Here is a 22,564-nt window from a genome sequence, read left to right as displayed (position 1 = left end):
ATTGTGTGTCCAGCTGGGAAGGTGGTGGGTTTGGTTCCCACAGGAAGACACAGGGAGATGGAGGGGTTTACTAAACGGCTGGATATGATGACCCCTTTTGCAAGGAAAGGTGCAGGTGGGAAGTGGTGGTAGAACATGGTTTTTACAGTGGAAACAAAGTGAAGATCAACAACAGATAGAGAAGGGTTTATTTTCCAGTGACAGTGATGGTGAGTAACAAGGATGATCAGTGGCAGAGGGATCTGGGTTCAGAGGTGGGAGGAGAACAATGGGGCCATTTTCTCAAATAAATTAAGTCAGCCTCCTGTTCCTGCCCAGACGCTAAACGAATTGCATCCCCAGCAATATCTCCCCACATGTCACCCCGACGTAGCCACACACTCACATGTAAGCTTTGTAATTGTTGCCAATTTTCTGGATTCGGATGTCATACTTGGAGTCGATGAATGGCTCGGAGGTGGCGTAGGTCTTTGCCATGGCTATGATGCTGGCTATGTCACGGAAGTCATACTGGTTCTCAACTTTGACCTTGATTGCCAAAATTTCAGCAAAAACATGACAGGTGCAAAAAGAACAGGAATATTTGGTAAGTGGAAGTCATCTCCATGCCTGAATCACACAATGTCAGTTAGCACAGACAGAGTTAAGAACAGAGCAGGAATTGCGTGGTTTAAAGAAAAAGCTTCCTGAGACCAAAACAGACCAGAGCAACCCCTTTCTCCTGCCTCATGCACAAGCCCTGGTGAAGCTGGCATCATGGAGAGAGCTTGAGTTTTGCCCAGATGGCTTCTGCTAATGCTCATTGCTTTTATGATGCTTCAAAGAAATAATTGATCTCTTAAGAAGCATTACTTCATTTAGACATTGGAACGGCTATTTCCCATGTCGAGATGGAGGAAAACTGAGCATTTTGGGTGGCCAGGAAATCACAATCAGTGCCAAGAAATCATGAGAGTTGGTTGTCTGCCACTTCTAGGCTTCATTTTTCTGGCATTTCACATTGCCCCCTCCCTGATTGTCTTTGAGGAGTGGTACAGGTCTCCTGCTGGAAGCAAGCTCAGAAGAAAAACACGGTCTCTGGGGAAGCCTATGGTGCCTGCAGAGATCTGTGAGAGCAGGATGGCATGGGTGTGCGCAGGACAGCTGGTGGGGCGTTGGGCTTGAGTCACACTTGGAGATGAGATGGCAAGAACCTATGAAGTGGAGATTTTCTGAGAAGCTCGTTTTTCATGGATTTGTGTTCACTGATGAGAAACACTCTGAACTTTATCCAAAAAAAAAAAAAAGGACCGAAACAGTGCAAGCTGTAATGTTATGTGCTTTGGGAGAGGAGCACTGAACAAGCTGGACATGGTGGACAACTTCATCTCATTCACACCACCAACCATAATCTTTAGTCAACTGGCAAAAATCTGCTTTGTGAATCAGAGAAACCCATCCAATTCTTCTTGCTCAGAACAGGACAGATGCAAGAAGGGTGGATTAAGTGGCAGAAAAAGAGCAGCACTGTGTGAAAAGGATGAACAAGGAAGTGCCTTTCTTTACGTACTACCTATCCTTTGCAGTTTGGTAACATCTTGAGATCACGATTGGTGATTGCAGCCCAGCATTGCTGAGTGCTTGCTTGCAGCAAGCCGATGGTTTCTGCCCCAGAAGAGCTCCCCAGTTGCGTCAATGTGTATGTTAAAGGAGGGAGATGCCAGACTGCATGGAGCCGGCTGAGGGAAACACATGCAATGGCATTTGGTTTTTCCTTGTGAAGAACAAACAAGTTGTTTTACATATCTGCCTTCAGCCATGAGAGGGCAGGAGCCATCTTCACTAGAGAACAGAGAACAAGCTTGTAGCTAACCTGTTGCACTGTTTGGACAGCTTGGTGCAAGCTCCAGTACCAGAAGCCAAAGATGCCTCCACATCCTGGTGCAAAGAAGCTCTTGAGAACTGCACAGGTTGTGGGGAAGGTGAAAAACACAACCAATCTGACCCACGACCACTTCTAGAAGCCTGAACAAAGAGAAAAAGGGCCTAGTGTCTGATTTTCCTCTTGCTGAATGCAGAATACTCCTTGTCCTTTTCCCTTTTTCTGTGGCAAGAGTTGGGCTTCTGCTATTCAGGACTGAATGAAAAATGGAGCAGAGGAGAACTACCGCCATATGGAGGGATGGGGGAAAACTAAGAAAAAAAAGGAATAAAAGACTGAAAGGGTCAATGTAAACCTTTGTATTTTGTGTGAGAGCAGGGCTGGGCTTTTACCTCTTATGTCTTGATGGGGAGCACTCCAGGCCAGGGAGCCCCAAGTCTGGGCACACCTCGCAAAATCCTGGGGTGGGGGGGAGGAGGAGGGGCAGGCATGCAGCTTGGGCAGTGCCAGGTGCTTTTGCTATAGAGATAAGAGTGGCTGGGATGTGTGACACGAAGTGGAGAGTGCCACTGCAAGGAGACAGTGGCAGAAGAGACCTGAGAGTGCACGATGCAGGGGGTTGCCACAATCTTCTAGACCACTTTAGTCATGAGGAAAGACAAAAGCCATTATAGAATCACAGAAACGTCAAATAGTTTGAGTCAGAAGGAACCCTTAAAGGCCACCTAACCCAGATCCCCTGCAATGCACAGGGACACCTACAGCTAGATGAGGGTGCTTAGAGCCCCTCCAGCCTGACCTTGGATGTCTGCAGGAATGGGGCATACACCAACTCTCCGGTCAACATGCGCCAGTGCTTCACTACCCTTATCATAAAAAAAAAAATAGGAAAAAAAAAGAAAACCTTTTTTCTTATATCCAATCTCCTCTCTTTTAGTTTGTGTCATTATGTAATGACCTACTTGGAACAGGGACCTCTGTGGGATCTGACAGAAAGTGCTGTGCTTGTACAACAGATGTCTCTGGGCCTTGGTTTGAGGCATTTGTGGTCTCAGCCCAGGAGTGTTGGCCCGTGAGGTAGAGGAAGGGATGCCATTTCCCCTCGCAGGCTGGAGTTAGACCATCTCGGTGTTCCTATAAAGAAGTTGTATGCTCTTCTCATTAAATAGGGTTTCTCCTCAAAAAAGTGGTGTGCTACAGGAAGGAAGGGTGAATTCCTTCCTGCTCTCCATCAGCTCCTCCCTATGGGGAGAGAGGATGAATGTGAAGCACATTTTCTCCATGGGACCTGACACAAATTAAGAAATGAACACAGCAGATGATTCCCCTGGTGCTACCGCATTGCACCGCCTCTTGGAAATAGCTTTGCCTTCTTTCCCAGCCAGTGCCACAGACATTCCCATGGGCTTTTCAGAGAAAGTACCTTGCCAGGTCCCCTTCTGGGAGGCTAAGGCCCTGTTTCCCACCAGGCATCAAAATAATCACCACACCAAAGCTGAAATCTGAGCTGCCCCTTGTTAATTGTTAGAGCCAGCCAAATCTGACAAAATAACAACTGTGTCCTGGGTTAATGCTGGCTTAGGCCTGGATGCGGTTATTACTTGATAAACAGGAAGCACTCCAGTTACAGTCAAATTAGATTTATTTTCCTGCCTTATCTATCAAGTCCACCATTTTATTAGCTTTCTACTTTTACATTTTTTATAACTCATTTCCTCCAGACTTGTAACTGTCTTACACATTGATAAAGTATTCATTCTTCTAACAGGAGGAAAAAATCCATGGAAAATAACCAAAGGCAGAATGTATGCAGTGTGACATCAGAGGGCATCATTTAAGATGGGACTGTTAAAAATGATTACTGATCAAATAGTTATCGATTTACCTAGTAAGAGATAAATCTACTTTCTAAAACGGCAGGCTGGCCACAATGTGGAAGCGAGAAAAGAAGTTGGCAAGAAATTAGCAGGAAGCTATTTTTTCTCTCTTTTTTTTTTCTTTTTTTTTTTTTTTCTTTTTTTTTTCACCCTTCTTAGGATAAACGCAATATCCCACTAGCTGCGCAGAGGAGTGCAAACAGCAAGTGCAAACACAGCCCCTGCCCTGCCAGCCTGTTTGCTTAGCTGTGCTGGCTGTTTGAGCAGCAATAGGCTCATTCTGGAGCCATCAGCTGCTGTTTGCTGTAGCGTTTTAGTGACCTGTTGTGAAGAGCTTGGGGCAGTGTGTTGACAAATGCCTTTTCTGAGCAAGAAATCTCTCCAGGAGAGTCCCCGCTTCCCTTCTGGCTCTCTTCTTCCATGTGGGTGCCAGCAGTGTCCCACTACACTCCTCTGGGTGCAGTAGAGAGGGACCTGGATCCCCAGGGATATCCTCACACAGGATAGCAGTGGCCCTTCAGAAGAAGATACTGTTCCCATCCCCATCTGCAGCTTTCCCAACAGGCATTGATCTAGCCTCTTCCCGAGCAGAACTGGGCAAAAACTTCATGGATTCATAGAGTTGTTTGAGTTGGAAGGAACCCATAAGGGTCATCAAGTTGAACTCCCCTGCAATGAACAGGGACACCCACAGCTAGAGCAGGGCACTCAGAGCCCCTCCAGCCTGACCTTGGATGTCTCCGGGGATGGAGCTTCCACTGCATTCCTGGTCAACCTGTTCAGTTTACTAATCTCCTCCCTGCTTCTTGTATACCCCACATCTTTCTGCACACTATGATCCTAGGGCTGTGGCCTTCTTCTCTCATCTTCAACCTAAGCACTGCAGGTATTGCCTCACTGTGCCCTTTTGCTTTCATTAGTGATGTGGCCACATGAAAAAATAACTGTCAGTTGGCTGGAGTGTCAGAATTACAGTAGTTTGCAAGGGCTGCCTTTGCCTTGCCTCATCAAGTGCCATCCAGAGTTTGCTCAGTCTCACCGGTTAAACCCACACCACTGGGGACACGGCTTGCATATGCAGTTTCTCTGTCCAAACTGAGCTTAGAGGCAGTTTGAGCTGCAAGGTGAATGTCCTAAACTGAGCCAGGGCCAGAATTGGCACTGTGGTGTTTAACTGAGTCCTAATAGGCTTGTAAAAATGCAAGCTCTGACTGCTTTCCTTCATAGAAGCTGGCCTGGCCACACGGAGTTTGGGAGTTTTCATCCACCTTGACCTGCATGCTGCCTCTCTGCAGTGACTGTGCCTTTCTGGGACAGCTGGCTCTGCACAGAGGGCTTCCTGCCCCTCTGCTTCCCTCTTCCCCATATCACACCCCCCTTCTCAGCAGATACTTGAGCAAGCTGACACACATTCAGTTTAGGCCTAACCAAATGCGGCTTGCCCTTTGACCCACCTCAAAATAACGAAGATATACTAAAGTCTTCACTTCCTTATTATCCTCAAACTGAGGCTTTCCCAAATGTCTCTACTACATTCAGTCTTATAATCCCTATTAACTTTCCAATGAATAGCTGCTCTCAACCACGGGTCTTGGCAGCTCTGGACCCCAGTATCCTGGCTCAGTCACTACTTTCTGCATCTAGCGAAAGGTTCCAGACTGCTGTGCAAGAAATGAGGAGGATGCTCTTGCTATTTTCAAGATGGGTGTTACCTCCTCACTCATGAGTCAGTGGGAACACAGTGATTGGGCTTCTCTGTTCTGAATGTTACATGTCATTATTTGCCCTCTGTGAAAGAAAATATTTGTTCCTTGACAAACCAAGGCAGCCCTTTCCCCTTCCTTTCCTCTTTAGTGCATTGGATTTTCAAAGCTTTCACTTTTAGAACATTCTATTTCCAGTCCCGAGAGAGACAAGGTGATGAGCTGTCCTTCCTGATAAAAAGCTTGTGGTATTTTTACATTACATAGTGGCTCTGTTTAGTTTGTACTATATTTATATCAGAAAAAAAAAAAAGAGAAAAAAAAAGAAAAAAGAGAGAGAAGTCTTTCCCATCCAGTAAGAGAGAAAATAACTCTGACCACATTATTATGAACAACAAGTTTTTCTTCTGCAGTGTAATAAATTCATCTGAGCCAGGATTTGTACTGGAGGAGGCATTTTCATAATTATGGGGCAGGCATAGAGAGGAGGTGACTCTTAAACTGGCCTAATTAGAGAGATCTAAAAATAAAACAGAAGTAGCAATATATGTATATATTTATTAAATTTATATAAATATATGTAAAACCACACGAATAGAAACTGTTTTTCCTCTCTCTGCAGATCTGGCAGTTGTCTCTTTCTCATGATCTGATCAGGAAGAGGTGAAGAGGCTCTTTGAGTGACTTTGTAGTGCTGGGCTCTGTTCCTAGGACACTTTGGGGTCATGTTAACATACAAATGCCAGATATTAACACACTCAGAGCTTTATTTCTTCCAGTGGGCTCTGGCATTACAAGATCTGGAGTCAGGAATAAGTATTACTTCTTTCTCACTGTAGCACTCACCCTATTCAACAGAAACCCCCCCAACCACATTTAGGATAGATAGGCTCGAACTTCACAGTGCTTCAGAATGCCTTGACCTCTTGTGAATTGCTGGGTGAACAACAGTTCAGTGCAACACGAGGAAGCACTGCTCCCAGCATCCATCTGTGATTTTCCTGGAAAAGACCTTGGGTATTGTTGAGGAGCTTAAATACAGCTTGAGAAAGCTGTTTGCTGACTCCATTGTAAACCATCACCTAAGCAATATTTCTGATATTGCACTTGTACACACGGTATTGGACTAACAGTACACAGAATACTTGCTACAATTTTCCAGTGCCCATAAGATAGAGGTGACTTCAAATTTTGGAAGGGAGTTAATCATAGTCATGCAAGGGGCTGAGGAGCATTTATCCAGCTTTTAGATAAATAAATTGCCCGAGGCCCTTTCTTCTCCCTTGGTGAAGGCTATTCCTGGTGCTTCTGGTCAAGTCAACTCGGAGGCTGTTGCTTCTGGATTTCACAATAGAAATTATAAGGGATGCTTTTTATTCTGGTTTTCTTTTCTTCATCTCCAACTCACAGCTTACGTGCACACATCACTTGGCAAGAACAGTTCCGTCACTGCTGGTGTTCTGTCACCCCTCTTTGTTCTGTCTTTTTATGCTGGCTACTCTTCTTTCAAGATAAAACGATCAGAGGCTGTTTCTTAAAAATCCTAAAGCAGCTATTTTTCCTTTTTACGCTTAAGGATTCCCTGCTCTTTCACCAAAAAAAAATGTGGTGAATAAATTTATAAAGAATGCTTTGAAAACAGGATATTTGAAAATGAAAGTCTGACTATTACAATGACGCTCTTTCTAGACAGTATCACAACCTAATCAACAGTCAGTATTTTTTACAGTGCTATGATCCTTATTAGCATGAATTAGCAGTAAGCACCAGGTAATCACTGTAGCACTCTGGTCTGTAACAGAGAAAATGAGGACCTGTGAAATGACACAAATATATCCCCACAAGTCAAGTGGAGCTGGCTGGGGAAGAAGCCTTCTCTTTGTCTGGCTCCTGGCCACTACCTCAGTACAAATAAAAAAAAAAGGAGTGTATGGACTTCCCATCTTTGCTCATTCTTCATAGCCTTGGTGCCTCCCATTGTACGTGATTTTATCATTAATAAAAAGAAAAATGTAAGCACTTCCTTGACAATTTCTCCTGGTAATGAGATTGTAATCTGAATACTCGCATCCTTTGAAGCACCCATTACAGGTACAGGTACATGGCTCTCTATCTTGGCATCGTTTGCTACAGTAAGTACTATTTTTAATGCACGAGTGTGTACTTTGACTAATAGGTTGTTTATTCTATCCTTTGTTTCTTCAGTCACTGCTTTTACATAAAACACGACCTGATGCTGATGCTTTATTAACTTTTACTTTCTTACTCTTATCCAAACCAAAAGCAAACCTCTCTCTTTTCTTCCTGTGTATATTTCAGAGATAATAACCTGCTGTTTCTTTCTGTCATCTTTACTTCTGAAGACTAAGAAATCTCTTATCTCTCTCTCTCTAATTTCTCTATTATTCTCTATAATCTCCTTATTATCACTGATTATTACTTACATGTTATGAATGGTTAAAATCATCATGTCTCCAGGGAACATTTCTCTTCTGAGTTACTTAAAAGGACATTTACATTTGATTATTCTTATTTATTTCTCTATATTTTTACCTCTAGGTGCTACTTTTTCAGTAAGCCCATAGTTCTGCTCATCTGGATTTCTGTCATTTTCTTACTTTTTTTTACTGTCAACTCTGCCATTGCCTTAAAAATAAAATAAAACAAATTCCTGTTACTTATATTCTAAACCAACTGACTAGTTCTTTATTTTCACTCTCTCTTTTCTCTTTTCTTCCTCAATGCAATGAAATGAAACAGGACTTCAAGAAAACTAATTTAATCAGCCTCAACTTACCTTGAGGCTGTGGCTGGAGCAGAGCCCAAACTAAAACCATAAGGTCAACAGCCCTTCCTTCCTGTACCTTCCCCATTAACTAAAGAGACAAGTGCCCAGTGCCACATCCATACTTTGCTACTAGTCCCTACATTTCATAATGGACCAAAATAAACTTGGCCTCAGACCAGCTCTTTCTTCTAGGACACCAGGTCTCAACAAATCTGCTTTTGGAATGATTTCCTATGTAACACCCTTGTACCACTGCATATAATTGAGCCTGCACTTTGCATAGAAACACTTTTTCTCTATAGCTTGCAACAGCAAAAACCAAGATTATTGTAGAGTAAAATGGAAGAGAAAATGAGAGGTGGAAGAAGATCTGTGGTGGTGCAGAAGACAACAGCTTTTGAGGACTGTTTTGTCTGCAAACACTGCTTAGGGTGGGATGCTTTCCTTTGATTCTTTCCTCATCTCTGTAGCCACCCAAGAGTCTGTATTGCAAAGAAAGACACATGAATCCCTCCCTACATTACAGATGAAATTGTGTAGTGGTCAGAGAGACCCAGAATTGCAGCAGGACTAAGAAACCCCACAGGGCCTCAGAGAACTTGAAGCCTTTCATCAGGGAAAGTCTTCTTCCTCCAGTTCTATCCTGTTAGGAGTTTGCTAACAAAATCCTTCTTGGGGACATGTTCAGCAGCTCGTGCTGCAAGCAGCTCAAAGCTGTCTGCATGCAAGTAGTCTAATTCAATGACACCTCTGCCTGTTTAAAATATGAAACACCAATATTTTAACAAACTTTTCCTGCTTATTTAAATGTTTGCTCTTTGATGCTGAAGGCCACTTCCACCACTTGCCCAGGAATCTGAGCCCACTTCCGCTGCAGCAGCTAACATCCACACATGGGAATGCTGCTGCAGCCAAAGGAAGGATGGTCATGAGAGCTTCTGTATGTGATTCAGAAAGCTAGAAAGCACTTTTGTTTACAGATTGCAAGCAAACAGGCTGTACCAGGCTTAGGTATGGTGTACCTATGTATACTTTTCAGGCAAACAGTGTGAGGCAGGGAGAAGAAAGGTCTGCTCTAGGGAAGTGCAGTGACAGGGATATCAATTACAAAGTTCATGTATCATCCATTTGGATTCAGAGATGATACGTCAGAATTCCCTAACTCTGAACAGATGTTTTGGACAGACAGAAGATGCTTTTTTAAAGAGGCATATGAAGGAAACAGGAGGCAAAAGTGCAGCAGAGACATACTGGAGATGCCTTGCTGAAAAGGGAGACCAGGCACCCCCAGAAACAGGGGCTGGCAATTCACTGGAGGAATAAAGATCCCAGTGAGCCTGGGAAAAACAAACAGGTCCTTCTGGGGAGCGAACTGTTTTTCAGGATTCCTTGGCAGGCAACCAGCCACTCTGCTTTGTAAGGTCTTGTTCTTCCTTGCAAGGAGGAAAAAAATAGCTGAAGGGCTCCCACTTTATTGAATAAGGTCATCGTCATGCTCTCAAAAGGACCAGAGCTGCTGTGCCTCGTTGTGAGAGCTATGGGGTGTAGCTGCACATTGCAGGTGCTTGAATAAACAACATCGCTGCTTTTGAGAGAGCAGAAAATGTATAAAAGCCAAGCTGAATGGCTCCTGCCTGCCCAGCCTTCCCCCCACTCTTCTGAACCCCCTCCCACACCCTGGCAGCCTCCAGACTGACACCGCTGCCTGGCTCTGTGCGTGACAGCAGCAGGAGGCCTTTTCTCCCACAGGAACAGCCAGTGCCACTCAGATAGGCTGTGGGGAGGTTTAACTCCCTGCTGGCTGATTGCACGCAAGGAGGCTGTGCCACACAGATATCTCTTTCCTGAACTGCATGTATTTTTTCCTTTACTTACCTTCCCCATTCCGGCATGAGCGTGTCCCAGCTTGACCACTACAGGGAAATTCGGAGTCGTGAGCTGAAAGACAGAAGAAGGAACTCATTAGTCTTTATTTCCAGCCATTGTATTTGAAATAGTTTACTTTCATTTGGTTGCTTTTATCCCCCGCCTAGATGCTGATGGGAAGATAAACAGGTCCAATAAAGACTGCCCAGGTGGCAGCTCAATAAGCAAGTGGCTCTTTGCTGGGACACATGTGGTCGGAAACAGAGGACAGGCAGAACTCTTCAGATCTGGCCCTCTTTTGCTGCGTGATAACATTAACTTCTAAAACCATTTTTTCTCCCCCACCATGTACGTGTGGATATGCATGTGTGTGTATGTGCATGTAAAAAACTCCACCTGCCAGCGTCAATACACGAGCACTTTCAGGTGCTGAAAACATTTGAATTCTAAGAAAGATGAGGATTGTTGCTCTTTTCACACAGATTGCTTTGGCCTTTAGCATGAGTGTGAGCAGTCCCTCTGCAGCTCCCGTTCCCCTCCCTCCAGCAGTGGTGGGGGAAGGAGAGGGGAAGAGGGGCCAGCTCTCGGGTACAACTCACAAAGTCCATCTATTCACAAAGTCTCTCCCTTTCTCCTCTAACTTAGGGGTGGGTGTAGGGAATAAAAGAGAACAAAGAAGGGTTGGGATCAGCAATAAAAATAGAAAAAAATTATGTCATGTCTTCACTCTAGTTCTCGTGGAGTTTACATTGTGTAGGGTCCTGCCATCCCAGCCAGCCAAGGGCATCTTAATGTACATTTTACTTGGAGAGAACAGAAGTATCCTCTCTGCCTCCTGTTCCCCAGCTCGTGCAGGGATTCACTTGTAGGGACTGGCTGAGAGTTGGGTTGCACATCCACGTAGGAAGTGACTGTACCAGGAAAGCAACCAGGTCTATCTGATCTATCTACTATCCTTTTGATATGCAACACACTAATTTTTATTGCATATTTTTATTTGCTTTCTTGGGAAGTTCTCTAAAAGGAACTTCAGTCTACCTAAATACCTGAAGCACTGAGCTCTATTCATCAAGCAGTTAACCTAGAGATCCGGAGTTGTGTTTTGACAGATAAATGGTTCTCCTATTTATTTAAGTTTGAGAACAGATAAACAAACTGTTCTTGTGCTAATTACCAATTGTCTGTATGGACAGGCAGGCACTACGCCCTAAAGATAGAATGGTGCTGCTGTCTCCATCTGCGACAGCCTGCTATAAATAACAAAATTAGTAACCAGCGCCGATGTTTTGCTGTTCAGCTGCCTATGTAAAGAAATGTCATGGGAGAGGGGAACAGTGAGTGCATCGCACCCTCAGACAACCCGTGTCACTTGTGGAGACATTCTTCAGGCAGAAAGCTGAAGGCTGCACCTCAAGTGCTCTGTTTAGTGTTGTGACCCTCGCTACATGAAAGTCATGGAGGCCTTGGAGCTTGACCAGAGAAGGGTGGCAGAGCTGTGAGGGGTCCAGAGCACAAGTATTAATGGGGAGTGGCTGGGGGAACTGGAGTTGTTCAGTCTGGAGAAGAGGAGCTCAGGGGAGACCCCATCGCTCTCTGAAAGGAGGTTGCAGTGACATGGGAGTTAGCCTCTTCTCCCGGATAACAGTGATAGGATGAGAAGGAATGGCCTCAAGTAGTACAAGGGGAGGCTCAGGTTGGATATTAGGAAAAATTTATTCTCAGAAAGAGCGGTGCTGCCCAGGGAGGTGGTGGAGTCACCTTCCCTGGAGGTGTTCAGGAACCACATGGATGTGGCACTGTGGTTAGTGGGCATGGTGGGGATGGTTGGTAGTTAGACTAAGTGATCTTAGTGGTCTTTTCAGCCTTAACAATTGTATGGTTCTACTCCACTTCATGAATGAAAAGAACCCTCAGCAGCAATACGCCGTAGTGCTGGCACAGGCCAGCAGTCCTGTGATAGGAGACCTTGACAGGAAGCCTTCCTGCAGCCCCACAGTTAAGATAAGCATATGTCCAGGCACATGAGTTTACTCTCTATTTCTCCTTTGCCTCTATAATTTATTGTAAGAACTTGAAACTTCATTAGCCGCTGGCACCTGTGAGTCAAACAGAGGGCTGCACCTGAGGATAGGATGAACGATGCCAGACTTTTAGCTCTGGAAGATGAAAGGGAGCCCAGTGGCCAGGGTACCCGCTTGTTTGGGCTCAGGGAGACCTGGCCAGTTTCCCAGCTCTGTCATCTGTGCCCCGTGCATATTATTTGAGCCAAATGTGATGACTGTTCCCAGCATGCAGGAAAAGCAGGCCACAAGTTTCATGCCCCTGGCAAGGGGACGAAGAAGTGCGTGCGATAGATAACGCGGTATCGTCAGCTCCAAGCAGTGAGGCAGGAAGCCATGTCTCTGATGTCCCGGCTGTGTGCCCTACCTGCAGAGTTCTGTTGAGGGAGCCTGGCCCAAGCACAGGGCCTGGGAGTGGGAAGCATCTGTTTTCCTGTGTACATGCAAAGATAGTTTGGGATCCAATAAACAACCCAAGTTTCATGCTAGCCTGGGAAAAACCACAGGCATTAGCAAAGCTCTGCTCAAGTATCTCTCTTTCTCTTTGCTTCTTGGAAATGTGATGTCAGCTTTTTTGATGAAGCTTTGCCTCATCCCGGCTGGTGCTGGATCAGGCTGGAACCTCAAGCCACTTGGGCTGACCATAATGCCAGGGACCAGGGCTGCAAACATGTGGCAGCTTCACCAGGAAAGCTGCAGTTCCGAGGGAATGTTAGCACAAGGCTTGCTGGAAATTCATTTGCATCACCAAAATCCCACACTGGTATAATTTCTGTGTTTGTGAACCTTCCTTATGGGGAAAGCAAGGAGAGAAGGGAGTGTATGCATTTGGCTGGATTTCATGAAGTGTAGATCTAGTGATAATGGAGTGCCCTTAGACTGCTGAAGTAGGAACAAATGCTCTCAATAATCCACAGAACTAAAGAAACCAGTCCACAGCCACCTGATATGAGAATTATGCTGCTGCTGTTTAGGTGCTGGACCTAGCTCTGAGCACCCTGCTCTAGCTGTAGGTATCCCTGTTCATTGCAGGGGAGTTGGACTAGATGACCTTTTTGAAGGTCCCTTTCAACTCAAACAATTTTTTGACTCTAAGTGGTGGAAGTGATGTGGGCTAGACCAATCAGTACAAATATTGTGAGCCTCTACCACATCCTGGTTGGGATTTCTGTTGTAACGAGGTGACCAGCTAGAATAATTGGCAAGCACATGGATGGGTAGGGAAGCTGAAGGAAGAGAGGATGTATTACATGTGTGAATATGGTGCATACGCAGACCCAGTTCTGGGGGTTCTGGGGGTGGCCACAACTGCCACAGGAGCAGACCCCTGGGATGTGGGTTTACACACACTTAGTCATAGATTTCCTGGGAAAGAAGATGCTTATAATCAAAGAATAACACCAGAGTTTAATGAGAAAGGCATGCTTTTTTTTTTTTTAATGATGCAAATGTCTGTGTCTTTCTGTGTGTTTGTTTATGTTTATGTTTTGTAATGGCTCTTTTTCTTGGAGAAATGGGGAAAAAAACTTCTATGCTTTTAAAATGTGCACGAACTGTTGACAGAGCTGGGATAGAGGACGCCTGTGGGTTTTGGGGTGAGACTGCGGCACTGCGATTAGCTCAGTAATCAGACATGGAAGTGTTAGTTCATAGGCACAACTCAACCCACTGAATTACTGAATTAAAATCCTATAAATTGATTCCTAGATGCTGTCACACAAAAGAGTTGAGATGGCAATGTTTACAGATGTCTATAAATCAGTGTACGGAGTCAAGCAGGAGTGCAAATCCTAAATGAGGGACTTTGGTTGGGGAGACATGGATGGAGGACTTCGATGGCCTAAAGGAAGTCATTGTAGCCCCTGATTTTATGGGCTGTGCTCTGTGTGTAGTGTCACTGCAAAGATAACTCTGCAGTTAATCAGTGTTTCAGCAGTGATGTGTGAAACTGAGTGCCGGTATGCATACATTAGCCCCTATTTGCAAACACATGGCTGTAAACTATGACACTTTCCCCTTTACTCTCCGCCCCTCCTTTCCTACAAATAATGGGATTTTCAGTACTTCTTGTAAGTGTACAGTTATCTTCTGTATTTATTTCTGGTGGAGCAGCAGAACAGAGGTGGATATAAACTGACCTTCAGGAAGATACCATAGACAAAACCTGATCTATCATGTAAGTACAGTATTTTCAAGTCTTTTGCTTCACTGAGGCTCTCAAGAGATGCTGGCCATGGGTTTGTGATTTAATATACTGTCCTGTCCATAAAGAATGCTGAATCCTTCAGCCATGCTCAGTTTCATGCATCAGTTCACATTATCCATATCATACAACATACCACTTCTAGTTTCCAGGGGTTATTCTTCTGCAGAGACTTTCCAATCAACACTAACATTAATACTCCATGGAGCAGCAGAATCATGGTTTGTTCTGGGAAAGGTCTGGGGAAGATGGGAAATGGGACATCAAAGCTTTAGTCTCTTGGGACCAGTATGGTATCACCATAGCATCTAGTGTTTTCAAATCAGTCCTGAAGTCCCAATGAACAAGGTACTGCAAAATTTTTGCTTCACCCTTCCCCCAGACAGAATCCTGGGTTTGTTTTTTTTTCATTTTTTTTTATTTTTTCAAGCTTTTACGCTGTGAAACTGACTTTTCTGTTTATTTAGCTGTCTTTACTTGTAAGATGACAAAGTCTGGTCTGGGCGGGTACCTAATGGGTTATGGGAATGTTGCTCATGCCCTTGAGAGCCTGATGTTGAAAGTAATGTGTGTGGTGCTTCCCTGTTGTCAATTAAGTTGGAGGAGCAATGAATGTATACGATTTTCTATAAAAGCACACAAGCTGATTCAAACACAGAGGAAAGTAATGATGTCATGACATGATGTCATTATGTTTATGGAACTATCTTACTGAAGGTCTAAGCTAAAGATCAACACTGATTGCACATTGGGTTTGCCAGACGTGGCAGCGTCAGGGCTGTACAGTGAAATATGGAGGAGGAGAAGAATTACTGCTCCCTGTTATTCCTTTGCTCACTCATATAATCACCAAATCCATGCAGAATGGCTGACTCAGTGGATTAACACTTTGGCTCCATGGAGGTTTGCGGAGACCAACGTATGACAGACAAGTCCTCTGCTGTTTGCCAGATCAGGAACAGTGTGAGAAAAACCGAGCAACAATAGGAGAACATATTGAACAATAAGAGCTGCCAGAATTCACATCTGTGCTCTATTAAAGACACGTGACACAGATTCCTTCAAAGCACACACGTGTGTGTGTTCATTACTGTATAATAATTGCAGCCCAATGAAGAAAAAATCATTAGCTAGGGAAAGAGGTCCCGTGCTTCCAAACCAGCTGAATTAAACCCTGAGGAGGAATAAGTGCTGAGATACTTGTGACAGGAGGGCTGTATTCATAGCTGTATCAAGAAGCACTGTGCAAGGTAGGACCCAAAGCACTGCAGTGGTTGGTAGATTGGGAGGCAGTAGCATACGTAAAAGGGGAGACAGCACTGCCTCTTAGGATGGGGTAAATTTTACAGAGCTTCACTGAGCTGGGGTGATGAAATCAGTGCTGTGGGCAAGGTGTATGACGGGGCAATATTTTGGGAAGTCTGTAAGGGAAGCTCATAGGATCAAATAGGAATAAACTAAGACATGGCAAAAAGCACTGTAAGGCCAGAAGCCGGCAGTTCAGCAAGCAAGTGTAAGGTTTTGCAGGTGTCACAAAGAATAGGCAAGAATGAGGTTGCTAATAACAAGGTTGTGAGGAGAAAAAACATTCACTAATTTGATGGCGACATCACTGCTACAGGCCTGAGAGGAACAGGAACAAGTGCAAAGCAAAGGGTTGGATTTAAGATGCTTTAAATGGATGGACCTCTGCTCATTTCATTTAGTGCTGGAGCCAGGACCTCTAGCTTCTAATAGAATGAACACACTGAGTAACCAGAGGGAGATATGGCATTACTCAGTGTGCACTATGAAGTGAGGTCAGCAGTGCCTTGGTTTGAGAAGACCCTTCGTGGTGGTAAAAACCTATTCTTTGATCCTAGCATCACTTCTAAAAAGCACAGCACACACAGAAAAAGAAACCCTAACAGCAGCATGACTTAGTCCCCACATTCTCAAGAGAACTGACCACAAACCAATGTTTCAGGGCTCATAACGCTTGCTGTGGTTAGAAGCAGGTGGAAAGGGTTAAGCACATCGTGGAACTTTTTCTCATTAATGCCACCTCTAATGTTACTGTAACTTCTCTTCTAGCTGAGACAGGATGCCTTTGGGTTCCCAGTGGTCCCTCTCAGTATTTTGGAGGATGAAGAGTGTGAGCATGTTAAATTAATTTCATTCCCTTGGTGCTTCCAGTGTGAGAATTTTTTGAACAAGTCCAGACAAACAGATGAGATGCTCAGCAAAAAAATAATATAGCATATTTATTTGCGTGCACTTTTACATACACACATATCTAGCGGTTCTGCTCAATACATCCCCATTACCTCTGAGAGGAATACAGGCAGGTTTTTAAAGGTCATTATGAGTACATGGCAATTGTAATTGCTTAATGTTTGGGGTTTGTTTATCCTCTGTCACTGCTGCCATTAAGGAAGCCCCTTGTGTTTCCTCACTTGCTAAGAGAGTGAATACATTCTGATGTTAAAAAAAATTGTACACATTTTTTTGCTAGATGCAGTGGGAACAGTAAAGGAAGGTCGGGAGGAAACTCTCCTTGTCTCTCTTGCTCCCTTGTGTCCCTTACCCTGACCTGAATTGGGTATTTTCTTCTCAAATCAGAAATTTTCTTTTCCCACATCACCATGTTGCAGGGGGAGAGATGGCGAGTGCCAGCTGCTGACAAGGTGGAGAACTCTGTAAGAGTTTGCTTTTGATGGGTTACCTTTGGGAAAACTGTAGTGCCTCAGGTGTGGTAGAAGCTACAGGAAGGAAATAGAGGGATGCAAATGCTTTATGAAATTATGGTGGAGTCTTCAAAGCTGTCCCTACTCCAAGAACCCCTGGGGTTTAGAACATGTTGACCAGCAGAGCTCTTCCTTCACTCAGAAACCTTTCCCTTGTTTGGAGTAAACTCTGATTTCTCACTGATTTCACAATGACCAGCGCAGGGTTTCTTCGGTGAGAACAAAACTTCCCTGGTCTCCACAATGGAAAATGCCTTCAGGAACAGGCCTCACTGAGCAAGGAGGCTTTGCTGATGGCTCATGCATTAGCACGGGTCTCTAACCTCAGACTACGACCAGCTGCAGATGCATTTCTGCCTCTGAAAGGCAAAGCAGGTGCATTCCCAGCTCTCAAACCAAATGAAGCTGCGCTCCCTGATGGCAGTGCTTAGGGAATCACACCCCTCCAAGCGCTTAGTTGGGACTCCACAACCTCCTGCAGCACATCTGAGAGCAACACAGCTATGCCAGTGCAAGGTGAGAAGCAGCTGCGGGCTTGCCAGTACATTCAGCAAGAAATACTCTTCCTGACACAGAAAAGGCTCTAATGTTTCATTGCTGCTGTAAACATGCCAATGACCACAAATGGCCTTGGCTGACATTGCCATGTCAGTCATTAGAAGGAAGAGGCCACAAGCAATGAACCATGGATGTTGCCTGATAAAAGGAAGGGGATACTGTGATCTGCTAGAACACCTGAAATGTCCTCTGGGCTTCTGAAAGCTGGTGAGTGATGGATCATCACCTCCTTCCTTCTTGCACCCAGAGCTACAGAAGCAGTGGCACAGAGAACCAGGCAGTCCCTGTCTGTCTGTTTTGGAAAAATCCATGGTTTATTTTTATAATGTTTTAAAAGTCTCTGGGACCAGCACAGCAAGGAATCATAGAATCATAGAATCATAGAATGGCTTGGGTTGGAAGGGACCTCAAGGATCATCCTGCCGCAGGTGGGGTTGCCAACCACCAGATCGAGTGCTTGATCAGATTGCCTTAACTAATGCTGCAGAGCACAAAAGACTTTGGGCATATAAAAGAATGAGGAAGATGGGAAGTGTCGCCCTGCAACTGGTATCTCAGGCTACACCTGTACCAATAAATTATGCAATGCCATAGCAAGGACAATGGCCTTGAATTGCCCATAGGGATAAATCCCCAAACAATTCCCAAGCACACCATAGAAACCATCATGCGTCTGCAGCCTTTTTCTCAGGATATTTTGGAGTTTTAATAGTACAGCTGTGGCCACACCATGCCTGTGCTGCCCTGGCACTGTATGAGTTGCTACTGTCAACACAGCCCACGTCTGTCACACAGGGCTATGCAGCAGAATAGTTTTTATCTCACATTATGCATAATCTGTGTATGCTCCCACACTTGTGTTATTTGTTGGCTGTACAGATGAAAGGTCTATCACATGCACAGTAGATTTAAGCTGCTATACAACATACCATTCCCATAAGATAATTTTCACAGACTACCTTTTTCATATTGAATTCACGGTGGCTACATTTTTTACCTGCTACTACAAATATTTATATTGCATTTCTTTAGTCTTCATTTCTTTCGTCCACAGACCTGGAAAGTCAAGTATTACCTCACATGAAAATGCTTATGCCATGGGCCCAGCTTGTCCTATTCTGCAGCCAGATCTTATTTTAAGCATTTTGAGCCCTTAGACTTATGCAGGAATCCAAATTCTTTACCAAGTGGCCTGGCAGTGAGACACACATGCTCTGTGTTTTGTGGTCATTTTGGCTCCCTGGGTCTTAAAAGTGGGGAGTAAAGATCTTCAAAGGCATATTCCATGGACCCATCTCCTTCATGGACTGCACATGGTTCAATGAACCCTGGTAGCAGCTCTTCAGAGACCTGAGCTTATAACAAATTTGTGGACATCTACAGCAGATGGAGGCCAAGTGTGAGCTTTGTTCTTTCCATATTCTCATTCTTGTGCTTCACAGTTTCAAGATTCTTTCTTCAGATAAAAATCTTGAAGGTTTCTCCAGAATGATTTTTGCCTTATGGCATAGACACTGAGGACATGAAAGGCAGCCGCTGTATTCTATGATTGAGTTAGCTCTGTGTCAGGTGAGAATACTTAGGAACTTTCAAATGGCATGTTTTTGGTAGGAGCCAAAAAATGCAGGAAGGGAACCACTTCACCGTCTTTCCAAATTATCTGGAGGAAAAAAATAAGGTTCTAAATGCAAATTTTGTAGCAGAAAATTTCATGTTTCAGTGATTCTGTGAATGAACACAACTCAATTCTTTTAGTCCAACAGGGAAATGAAATGCTTCCAGCCTGTAAAAGGAAAGTATTCCTTATATGCATTTTATTTATGCATCTTTCATTCATGAGGACTTTTGACTTTGGGCCAGGGAAGCTTTGAAACCTCTCGAGCACTGGGAAACTTTCTCCTACTCAGGGTGTAAGGGTGTAAGCCCACAATGGCACCATGTGGGCATTTGTCTCCCTCTCATGGATCCTTCCACAAGACAAGACAAGATCCTGCTACATCTCTTTCCTAAAAAGACATAAGAGCTTTCAATGAAGTGGAAGAAAGGCATTATGGAGGTGTCCTGTGCAATTACCCTGTATGCAAACTTTGGCTGCACCTCAGTGATAAGAGGAAACCCGATTTGCCATTTTGAGTAAAAAAGGGCCAAGGAGTTGAGCAGGCTGCACAGTGGACATAGGCAGGGTTATTTTCAGCTGGGACTGGCTGCTGTTGACATCTTTCCCAGCTGTAATGAGAAAGGGGCTCCTCAAGTGAATGCATTCAGAGGAAACAGAAGAAACCACTGTGTGGGTCAGCCTTTTTCATCTCACAGCCACCACCTCAGTCAGCAGCGTTTTTTTTCCCCAGCTGAGCACACACATTGATGTATGGCAGGCTGCAGCGGCCAGGAACAGTGAGCAGCAGGAAGCAGAGAAATTCCATTCGCAGTAACACACAGCCCCTCTTCTTTAGCCTGGGCAAGCCTGGAGCGGCAAAGGATGCTGTGGTCTCCATGAGCCCACTCCTTCTGTTTTGTCTGGAGAGAAAGGGTTCACCCTTTACTGGAAAAAGAGGTGGAGACCTGAGCTGATTTCATCTGTGAGGCAATATCTCCACTTCTCTGGGATAAATGAGGCAGATGTGAGTGAGCCGGTCCACGCCTAGTGAAGGAAGGTATTTGTTTCTTTCCCAGGCTGTCATGGGATACAGGTAGGATTTTGGAATTTGGGCAGGAGCCAGCATGGAGGTGCATGGGCATGTGCTCAAAAGAAGGGCATTTGGCCAGCTGAAGACAGGGACAAGCACGAGAAGAAACAGGAATAGATTCACCGCTCACCTCCACTGCTGTCCCTGCCTGCTATCGCATTGCCGCACTTAACCTGGCACTCACTCAGAGCAAAGCCCAGGACTAGTTCTGAAAGATGGGTACTTGTTTTCCTATTACAATTCTACCTCTTTTCTTCCCATCAGACCTCATGCCATTAAATTATTTATCCAAACTAGCTGCTGAAGTCTTTCATGGTGGTTCTTGTTTTGTTTCTCATGGATGTAGTGCCAGCATCTCAGAAATGCAGCAGTTGAACTCTGATAACCATGCTGAAAGAACAGTTGCTACTGAGATGTATAGACAAAACTTCGGGGGAGTGGGAGTTTCTTTCAAAGAGAGAAGAAGAAGAAGAAAAAAGCCTTTGTACTCACAAAGAAAAAACACTTGCTCACTCAAAGACTCAAAGAAGCTAAATCATACCTCAATCTGTGTTTGTCTCTACTCATAACTCCTGAGATAAAAACTAGTCCTGGGTGGAAGAAGCCAACGGGGCTTTTCTATTTTTCTTGATTTTATTTCTGAAAACCTGAAATCAAAGAGAATTTTGTCTACACAGATCCTGGTGGACTTCTCAGTTGATAGGATTTTACCCATCAGTTGTGGGTAGGACAAAGGAGGTGTTAAAACTTCCCGTGCAGCTGTGGCTCAATGAGAGTAGCAGGTGATCGGAGTGTGAGTGTGCTCTTCTGGACTTTGATAACGACTCTCTGATACCAGACCTTGAGGACAGAGTACAATTTCATAAGAATTAGCTGAATTAGTTTGTCTGTATTGTAAATGTAAAGCAGATTAGACTGAATTTGAATCTAATTGTGGCATTGCTGTGGTGATGGGTTACTTTCGCATTAGTATTTAGCTTCCGGTATTTGTGAGAAACCACAGCCTCCAAAAGCTCCACTCCTGTCCTCCTAATTTTGACTCACAAGGTTTTAATGGATGAAGAGAAAGCAAAGGAAGCCTTTGGTTCTTGTACAACTCAGCAAACTTCTGGCTAGCAATGGCATTGTCTGGGAACCCTTATGGGGATGAAAGCAAATTCTGTACAGGTGTGGCCCCTTCTGAGGCTGCTTTTTGAGGACTGTTGATTCTCAGAATGAAAAACACCATGAGGAGGGTGACTGGCAGACGATTTCCACCAAGGTCTCCAAGTGAAGTTATTTTAAAGTGATCCTACAGCACACTGGGCTAGTGATGGTCCTTGGTAGGAAAGATTCCCCAAAGCACGTATGCTGCTGTGCATTTGTATATAGTTTTTCAGTAACCTCTACTGAAGCAGAGCCGGCACACTTGCTCCACACAATGGGGCACTGCATGGAGATCCAATCATAGGCTGATTGGCTCATGAAGCACATTGTGATGCAGACTCACCAGTATGGAGCTGGGAAACGTACGGCTGGATGAATTCAGCAAAAAAGTCACATGTAGATGGCTTATGCAGGGACAGTTCAGTCGCTTCTGTTCCCAGACCTTTCTAGGGAGGGGGACAGAGGTTAGCACACATGGGTCTGAGTGCCTGTCTGCTTTTTCACCTTAGTCTCCACCCATGAGAAGTTAATGGTGCAAAGCCATCTTTGGGTTGCGTATCTCTGTGCCTGCTGTGAAGACATGCTCAAGGAGCACTGATGAAAAATCCTGCCCTTTCTTCCTAAACCCTCACAGAGGGAGTTTATGAGGCATGATATGAAAACCCTGCCCTGTGAAAGGATTAACCAGCTCTCAGAAACTGGGAGTGGTAAAGGTGGTCCCTCCTGAAACAAATCCCACTGAGAGTATGACTGCTGATTAAATTGAGACTTTGCACAGTGAAACTATAATGAGGTAGGAAATTTGATTATGTCTATCAATCCAGTCCTCTGACATCATGTGGCTTATGTTATATCCTGACCTCATCACTATGGCAGCGTGGCATCTCACACGTAAAGACTGAAACCCTGGCCTCACTGAAGGCACTGGGAGTTAGCTTATTCATTTCAATAAGACTATGGTTTCTTTTGCAATGTTTGGTAAAGATTGTTTATCTCAAATTCCTCTCTCACCCTGAGATATTTTCACTGTTTTATTGCTTGATGATGAAACTTTTAAGCAACCCTGTGAGGATGGCCTCTAGTTGCAAA

At 44.5% G+C, this 22,564-nt stretch overlaps 2 protein-coding genes across 2 annotated transcripts in view; one reads left to right on the top strand and one right to left on the bottom strand.

The window, feature by feature from the left end:
* SYN3 (synapsin III) overlaps nucleotides 1–22,564 on the bottom strand; it is a 201,385-nt gene that overhangs the window by 26,846 nt on the left and 151,975 nt on the right. The window contains exons 7-8 of the mRNA XM_048933466.1: nucleotides 10,105–10,167; nucleotides 386–528 (exon numbers count right to left, since the gene is read on the bottom strand). Of these exons, the coding sequence (XP_048789423.1) occupies nucleotides 386–528; nucleotides 10,105–10,167 (206 nt within the window). The remainder of the gene's footprint in view (nucleotides 1–385; nucleotides 529–10,104; nucleotides 10,168–22,564) is intronic.
* TIMP3 (TIMP metallopeptidase inhibitor 3) overlaps nucleotides 14,207–22,564 on the top strand; it is an 89,976-nt gene continuing 81,618 nt past the window's right edge. Inside the window, exon 1 of the mRNA XM_048933493.1 lies at nucleotides 14,207–14,331. The gene's annotated coding sequence lies outside the window, so the exon portion shown is untranslated. The remainder of the gene's footprint in view (nucleotides 14,332–22,564) is intronic.

Source organism: Lagopus muta, chromosome 1, assembly GCF_023343835.1.
Source record: "Lagopus muta isolate bLagMut1 chromosome 1, bLagMut1 primary, whole genome shotgun sequence".
NCBI classification, from domain to species: Eukaryota; Metazoa; Chordata; class Aves; order Galliformes; family Phasianidae; genus Lagopus; species Lagopus muta.
Note: the sequence above shows the minus strand (reverse complement) of the source record. Positions and strands in the feature narration are given on the sequence as shown.